This window comes from Nicotiana sylvestris, chromosome 2 (genome assembly GCF_000393655.2).
Source record: "Nicotiana sylvestris chromosome 2, ASM39365v2, whole genome shotgun sequence".
Classification (NCBI taxonomy): Eukaryota; Viridiplantae; Streptophyta; class Magnoliopsida; order Solanales; family Solanaceae; genus Nicotiana; species Nicotiana sylvestris.
The window spans coordinates 27,051,401-27,059,939 of NC_091058.1; the positions used below are offsets into that span (position 1 = coordinate 27,051,401).

General features: G+C 35.5%; 1 protein-coding gene across 4 annotated transcripts; it reads left to right on the top strand.

The window, feature by feature from the left end:
• Nucleotides 1–4,204: 4,204 nt before the first annotated feature.
• On the top strand, nt 4,205–7,587 carry LOC104238031 (equilibrative nucleotide transporter 3-like). Of its 4 annotated transcripts, none has more exons than XM_009792291.2 (10): nt 4,205–4,296; nt 4,890–4,974; nt 5,083–5,187; nt 5,305–5,460; nt 5,548–5,691; nt 5,787–5,892; nt 6,037–6,212; nt 6,304–6,464; nt 6,824–7,082; nt 7,178–7,587. In XM_009792291.2, exons 1-10 carry the CDS (start codon nt 4,220–4,222, stop codon nt 7,286–7,288), a joined length of 1,380 nt encoding a protein of 459 aa, XP_009790593.1. In that variant the 5' UTR covers nt 4,205–4,219; the 3' UTR covers nt 7,289–7,587. The 4 variants fall into 4 exon arrangements, with proteins under 4 accessions (XP_009790593.1, XP_009790594.1, XP_070023902.1 ...); XM_009792292.2 differs by having other exon boundaries at nt 4,282–4,486; XM_070167801.1 differs by lacking the exon at nt 4,205–4,296 and adding an exon at nt 4,493–4,594.
• The last annotated feature ends 952 nt before the right edge of the window (nt 7,588–8,539 follow it).

Genomic DNA, 8,539 nt, shown 5'->3' on the forward strand with positions numbered 1-8,539 from the left:
TAAAAGTAATTTATGATTTACAAGGTTATTCAGACTTACAGGTTGAGTCATATACTCTATATTTCTCCCATGTCTCATATGGATTTTTTTATGTGCCTTACATACTCGGTACATTATTCGTACTGACGTCCCTTTTGCCTGGGGACACTGCATTTCATGCCCGCAGGCCCCGATAGACAGGTCGAGAGCTCTCCAAGTAGGCTATCAGCTCAGCGGAAGATGTTGGTGCGCTCCATTTGCTTCGGAGTTGCTCGTTTGGTTAGTATGATTTAGACATGTATTGTTTGGTATGGGGGACTCTGTCCCGACCTTTATGATATTTATGTACTCTTAGAGGCTTGTAGACATATGTCATGTACGTAAAAGATTGTACGGCCTTGTCGGCCTATGTTCTGAGTTTATAAATGATCATGTTGGTCTATTAGGACCGTATGTCACGTGTATATGATGATGTAATAAGAAAGATACGTTAAGTTGGTACTCAGTTGAGTAAGGTACCGGGTGCCCGTCACGGCCCATCGGTTTGGGTCATGACAAAATGGATAAAAGAAAACAGTCATTCACCCACATTATCCATTTAACAATGGGTTGGATAATGAAATTTTTAAAAACGGATCAAATATGGATAAGAACCATATCCACTTAGAAAATAGATATCCAATGGATAACTAGTGAGTTTAACTTTTGCATTTATAAAGCCTCAAATTGGGAGTTCCTCAAGTTTGGGAGACTAGGAATTCTCTCAAAAGTAACCATATTCAAGAAGCCATGGATAATATTATTATCCATATTATCCGCTAGTTAATCCATTTTTTATCAGTATTAAATATGGGTCGGAATCGGATAATTTATCCATTTTTGCATTATCCATTTTTGACTCGTCCCATATCTGACCTGACATCCCGTTTGCCATCCCTATGAGTGTAATGCCTAAGAACTTCTCCAAAATAGTAGTACCATCTTATGTGGGTCTAGGAGGGGGCATTTGCATCTATACCCGCTTTTTGTGTCACATTTTAACTTGTGCTCGCTTGGCAAAAAAATTTGCAAGCGTACCCGCTTTTTCGCATAACTTCAGCACATGGGGCTGAAGTAGCAAAGGCAATCACGCAAAATTTCAGCATTCTAGTAGTCGAGCCTGAAGCTCAACTCTAGAGCTGAAGTTTTTGTGTTGTAACTGGGAAACTTCAGCTCTATAGCTGAAGTATTTGTGTTGTAATTTTTGTGTTGTAACTGGGAAATTTCAGCTCTAAAGCTGAAGTTTTTTGTGTTGTAACTGGAAAACTTCAGCTATAGAGCTGCAGTTTTTGTGTTGTAACTGGGAAACTTCAGCTCTGGCCTTTGAAAAAAATAAATTGCACAGCTCGCCAAAAGTTGGAGTAGTTCAGTTGTTGGAAGAAGCTGCCACTAAGTAGGGGAAAGACTTCAACTGCAGGTATGATCAGTTTTTGTTTGATTATGAAAGAGAAGGATCATGAAATATCTGGTCTTCCTTGCGTGAAGAAAAAGTGATAAGCTAAGCAAATATAGATAACAAATCCTTTGTACATATACATATACTAATCGCCTTACATAACAAAAGCTTCTCTGTAATGGCAAAAGTCACTAAGAAATTGCTTTAGGTCCCATGTCCTGCCATTGCTATCTTGGATCAAGAATAGTTAATGTTTAAGACATTGTCAGTGAGACATCTTATCTCATTTGAATCATCTGTTTCAGATGCATTCCTCTCATTTAACTCATCAATGCTGATTTCTTCCGAATGACCAACAAAGCAGCAAGCACATCGGTGCCTTTGGAAATTAGGAACATGTGCATGAAGTTTCTTATCTAAAGCTGAAGAAAGAGAGCAATGTTGAAGTCATCGTTGTAGAAGAAGAAAAAAGAAAATGAAAGAGGAGGAGGAGAAAAGGAGCTGAAGTTGTTTAAAAAATGGGTACAAGTTAAAAGTTTTTTAAAAAAATGGGTATAGGTTAAATGATGGCGACCAAATAAGACGCCCGTGCAATTTTTACGTCTAGGAGGTGTCTTTAAGAGGCGGGCTACTTCTTTAGGCCGACGTTTCCCGTCAGCCCAAAATATATTCTTGGGCTTTCTAGAAACATCGAGAAAAAGCCCATTCGGAAAATTTAAATTGTGACCATCTAAAATTTCTCAGTCTCGTCGTTAATTAGCATTTCCTTTAGGCCTTAGCAGAAATGGAGCTACTCATTGCTCAAGAAAGTTCAATTGGATTCTCTTTCACAAAATTATAGTACTATTTATACAGAAAACAATTTTTTTTTGTTAACATGTATATTTCTGAATCTCGTTTACGTAGTGACTCAAAAATCACTTTATGCCATAGGTCTGAATCCAAGGTGTTTTCTAACTTATTTCTTTTAGTAATCATGTTCCTGACTCCACGACTGCCCTTAGGTTACAACTTACAGCAGCCAAAAATTGCTTGTTAGACTACAGCATGAGCAAATAAAAACTGAGAGGAAACGAGTGGACAAGAGAGCTAGCAAGACCTAATATAATGCACGTTTCTGGAAGTTGGGCAGTATTGTAGTAGTCCTTGTGTGAACGAGTTGTTGAGTGTTCACACACCAGCATTTCAACTTAGCACATTTTTGGGACTTATAGTACGTATACGTTTCCACATGCTAACTCATGTACTTTGGAAACCAAATGCTGATTACCGTATGACGTGTTTCTACATTATATTGTAAGAAAATAACTTTTATGTTAATAGTTTTTCGACATTTATTAGTGACATGTAACAACGGGCATATCATGCGTAACCAGAAGAGACTTTAACAGCATGAGGAGAATAAACTGAGTAACCAAACGGAAAAAAACAGTCCTCTAGTTTGTTAATACACTAGAACATACTAAATAAAATTATTAATTTTTTTCAAAAGCAACAATCTTTTAATCAGCTAGATCAAGAAGCTTTTATGCTGAAATTTTAGGTTTTGGTATTTTTCTATAAACACCAAATGACATACCAAATACCAATATTTTTAAAAAAAATATCGTACCAAATATCGTATAAAAATCAAAAATACAAAAACATACATTATAATTTTCATTTCAGTATTTATCAAACTATGCATAGCCCTATGCGCAATTGTATGTACCAAAAGTCTACCAAATTTCTTTACTCTCCCAGATACCCAACTCTTCCCTAAATGCGACAAATTAAGCTAGGAAAAAAGATGATTACAAAATTGACAATTCGTAATGGATGGAGCCAACCAAGCCAAAAACAGTGTTCCAAGATTTCTGTCCACCGAATGGTATTTCAAAATGATGTGATCGATGATATACACTAACATGAGTAACATCCAATAAAATCTGGCATACAGTTCAAAAGTAGTGATAACGAAATTCAGAAGTTGACCATCATTTTCTCGCTTGTATCTTCTACTTGGATTCTCTTCCACAGCTATACGCCGATGAGTACGACCTTTTTGTTTTTTAATTATCTAATAATAGTCGAAACTCACAAGTTCCATTAATTTAAATTCACCTTAACAAATACTTTAGTACCTCGTAGATGTTTAGTTTAAAATGTGGACACAAAACCAGATAGCTTTTCTTCAATGGAGACCCATGTATTAATTAATTCGACTTTTTGTTCTTTGTTTGCAGAATATTCTGAATACTCCTTTGCCCTCCTTATGCAGATAAAACAATTTTCGTCTTTCATTAGAGTTATACTCGTTTTGGAAGTCTCTCTCTTTATAATTTTTTCATTAAAGAGTTTGGGAGAAAAAGGTAACTCAAATAAGTCAGCAGACGTTTGAAATTAAGGTCACTAAATTCGGGCTATCTCTTATTTATTTATTTATTTTAGCACCCTCAACTCTTTCTATATTTTCTAGGACCTTATATTTAAACAATGAATATTGCCAGTTCACTTTTTGATCTCGTTTTCTAAATTCATAAAGTAACATTAATTGAATCTTAGAAAATAACCCTTGAATATCATTCTATGTTAAGACCCCCTAATCAAATCCCCACCTAACTATTACAGTAGTTGACTGGTAGTGGTAGAGTACGCAACGCTTCATACCTATTACGTAAAGTTCTGTTTGATAATAATTAAATGGTTTTCTATAAGTGGAGGGTTAATAATAACCTTCAATAATTTATCATCAATATGAGCAGACAATACCAACATTAATTATATTCCGACTATTATTGCATGGATTTTGCCATTAAATATAGTATGGATTTCAATAAATGCATAAATATACGAATCCGATACCAATCAATTACTCCCCTACCGCCAAGCCGCTTTATAAGGTTTTTCTACTCCACAACTTGCTCTACAATTATCACTTCTAATGAGTCATTCACAATTGAATTGACCCTAGAGATTCCCAAAAATTCATAAAAGAATCTTCCGTTCACATCCTTTTACATTTTTGCAGTCAACAGAGACTCCATACCTTTGTAACAAAAGGAAGCTTATCTTTTATTGTCACTTGATAAGGTCTCTGTCCTACTAGTATTAGTTATTATTTCAATGTATGTTCATCTATATATGAACCCTTTTATTTTTGCTATTTCAGTCTTCTTCATCCTAACCAGTTGCTATAAGGTCTTTTTCATACCTTGTTATTTCTTTTTTATGAATTTCAAATTCGTTGTGAGATTTCTGTTTAAGGGGAGGTTTGGCGTAATTGTTAAAGTTGTCTCCATATAACCAGGAGGTTAGGGGTTCAAGCCGTGGAAATGTATGGTAAGGCTGCATACGATAGACCCTTGTGGTCCTGCCCTTTCCGAACCCTGCGCATAGCCGGAGCTTAGTGCACCGGGTTGCCCTGTCGTGAGATTTCTGTTTACACTGAATTATAGTATCAAAGATTGATATATGATAGTTTGTGCAACTGCAGTATTTGGTGTTGGAATTTGATCAACAAAGAAGCAGCCATGACTACTGCTATTTCAAGCATTAGTCCAAGTCCTACTAGGCTTGAGGTTTGTTTCAGACAGTAATTTTCGTTACTTTATCCTTTTATGGTACAATTGGAGGAGTTACTTGAAAATATGGTATATTTGAGATATAAAGTATGTAAATTTTTTCAGGGGAAATTTATGGGTATGCTTGTTTGTTGGATTCTGGGACTTGGTTCACTTGTTTCTTGGAATAGTTTGCTGAGCATTGGAGATTACTACTATGCACTGTATCCGGTCAGTCTTTCTTCCAATGTAGACACAGAAAAGTTGAAATGATGCAATCAAATCACCTTGGATTTTTTGAATTTTTTATTATTTACTGACTGGTTTTATTTTGTCTTCGTGTTAAAGAATTATCATCCTTCAAGGGTTCTCACCCTAGTTTATCAACCGTTTGCACTTGGAACAATGGCACTTCTTGCATATAATGAGGCAAAAGTTGATACAAGAATGCGCAACTTAGCTGGATATACTGTTTTCACCTTAAGCACATTTTCACTCATAGTGGTATGTTCTGCTTTTTCTGATTTCTGGTTTTTATGTTGTCGTTGTTTTGCTCACTCTTTCGTAATATGTGTTTTCGCTTCTGTCCAGTTGGATTTGGCGACGTCTGGTAAAGGTGGACTTGGAAATTACATTGGTGTATGTGCTATAGTAGGTACATTTGGAGTTGCAGATGCTCATGTTCAAGGTGGAATGGTTGGAGATTTATCATTCATGTGCCCTGAGTTCATCCAAGTAGGTTGCAGTAACATTTTTTTAACTTATTTCTACTTCAATTACTACATGAAATCCTGAATTAAGTTTGTATTTTGACTCAATGAATTATGCAGTCATTTTTAGCTGGTCTTGCTGCATCTGGAGCTCTCACCTCTGGTTTAAGGCTAATGACCAAAGCAGCTTTTGAAAACAGTAGCAACGGTCTACGCAAAGGAGTTAGTACGTAATTCTGATCTCGTTGTTGCAAAGTTAAATGGAATAACACTATGCTTGGTTTACGTTCAATCCAATCCAAATTGATGTTTTTCGATATCTGTGTTGAGTCTTCCTCCTGTGAGAAACTTAGAATTCTTGATTTTGCAGTGTTGTTTCTTGCCATTTCTACATTCTTTGAATTTCTATGCATCCTTCTATATGCATTCATCTTCCCTAAGCTACCAATTGTAAAGCACTATCGCACAAAGGCAGCTGGAGAAGGATCAACAACTGTTGCAGCAGACTTAGCTGCTGCAGGCATTCAAACTCAACAAATCGAAAAAGTAAACAACTTTTTTCTCTTCAAACTAATAAAAACTGTTATAAGTGATTTTCATGATCATAACATTTGATATGTTTCATTCAACTCGACAGGCTGGTGATGATGCTAAGCAATTACAACGTCTGAGTACCAAACAATTGTTTTTCCAGAACATTGATTATGCATTGGACTTATACTTGATATATGTCCTCACTTTATCAATTTTCCCCGGATTCTTGTATGAGAATACTGGTACCCACAAATTGGGCTCATGGTAAGTGTGCATGCCTAGAAATCTTTGCTATAATGATTTGCAATACCTCATTAATTTCCTTTTCAACTGTCAGTATTAGGCATTATTTTAAGAAAATGGATAAAAAATGAAATATATAGAATGTTCCAATATGTAGAATTAGCATTCTGGAACTCCATGTGATCATTTACAGTATCAAATTGAAATTCAAATGGCACACTGTTCCATATTATCTTGAGCATGTGCAGAGTCAACTTGATATCTTGGAGTTCTCACCCAAAGAAGATAAGACATGCTAGGCTTGATAGAAACTAAGCTAACTGCATATTAATTTGAATTATTGAAAATAATGTTTTGCTTAAAAAATGGTTTTGTTACAGGTATGCTCTAGTTTTGATAGCAATGTACAATGTTTGGGATTTAATAGCAAGATACATTCCACTGATAGAGAAAATCAAGCTTAAATCACGAAAAGGCCTCATGATCGCGACACTCTCTCGTTTCTTGCTGATCCCTTGTTTCTACTTCACTGCAAAGTACGGCGATCAAGGCTGGATGATATTTCTTGTATCCTTCTTGGGACTCACAAATGGTTATCTCACTGTTTGTGTCATGACCGTTGCTCCTCAAGGATACAAGGTTGGTAAAATTTACTGTTTCAGAATGCATAGAGCTGTCATTTTTTCATCTTTTCTTAATTTTTTTAACATTTGCTGAAATTTTGATATTTGTAGGGGCCAGAGCAAAATGCATTGGGTAACATACTAGTGCTATTCCTACTAGGTGGAATATTTTCTGGTGTTGCCTTAGATTGGTTATGGATTATTGGTAACGGGAAATTCTGAGGACTCCAGATGGTATGATTTGACAGAACAATAGCTAACATTGTTATTTAGTGGAAATGATCGTATAGTTCTGGCTTTGTAATCTGCATTTCTTTCCTTCCTTCCTATCACGTTTCAGCTTTTAGGAACAATTCGTTGAGTATAGAGAATGATGAAATTGCCATACGTGATGATTAAACTTCTTTGTCGATTGCAAAGAGTGTTAAAGAAGCTTTAACAGGAAAATACTCAAGTTAACGTTGGTGCAAACTGTAAACATAATTGTTTATCAATAAAATAATTTTTCCTTTGTTGTTTCATGCACTCACACAACATATGAGGGAAGGTGAAATGGTTGTTACGAATTTTATCTTATCTTAAAATTACCTAAAATTTGCTCAAATTATAGGAACTATTACATTGAATTTGGTTCACTTGGTATTCCTAACAATTAACTGAGCCGTAAGAAAGTAAAGTCCATAAAAGTAAAGAACACACGATTAATTTACGTAGAAATCACTATGACTCAAAGGTGAAAAGATCATGACGCACAAACCTAAGGAATTTCAACCTAACTTTTCCGGAAAACAATGAGCTGGTCGATACTATGCTCTCTTTGGCTGCTAAACTTTGAACGCACACACTTCTTCAATGAGAATCATTAACCTTGATAGTTAGGGTGCATTAGTAGCACAATAGTCGATCAAGAAACCAAACTAATTGCGAGAATCCGTTTCTAAAAAGAAAATTCTTATACCACAAAAGAATCCTAGTAGGCTAGTACATATTTTCTAGGAGTATTTCATTAACCAAAAGCAACTCCATCATGATAGAACTTCTTAGGCGACAAGTCACCTACTCAGAGTAAGCTACACAAGTAATTTCCATAAAGCACAAAGTACTTCTCTTAAGACTCGCCATTTTCAACTTCTGTCCCGCTGTCTGAATTTAAGTTTAATGCAGCTAAACTTTTAAAACTTGTGAACTTCGGCTATTTCTTGAATAGGGGGTCCCAAAAACAACTAATTTGTGTACTTAGCCCATTAGCATCTGGGTTGTTACTAGCCAATTGACGGAATTGGTGCCTAAAGGGTGAGAACAGAAAGAAATTAATAAAACATTGAGAAAATGATAAAATTGATTCCTTGTACTTGGAGATAGGTCTAAAAGTCTTTCAAATGTACTCATGAATAGTTTTGTCGTTTAAAAATGTCGAAAAATGAGCACTTTCTGTCTAAATCAAATAAACTGTAGTTATTACATTTAACGAAA

Bases quoted from the DNA above. Each gene is read 5' to 3' on its own strand.
- LOC104238031 (XM_009792291.2), top strand. From the start codon at position 4,220: ATGGATTTCAATAAATGCATAAATATACGAATCCGATACCAATCAATT. The intron at 5,461-5,547 runs GTATGTTCTGCT...GCTTCTGTCCAG, and splicing joins GCACATTTTCACTCATAGTG to TTGGATTTGGCGACGTCTGG. The intron at 7,083-7,177 runs GTTGGTAAAATT...TGATATTTGTAG, and splicing joins TTGCTCCTCAAGGATACAAG to GGGCCAGAGCAAAATGCATT.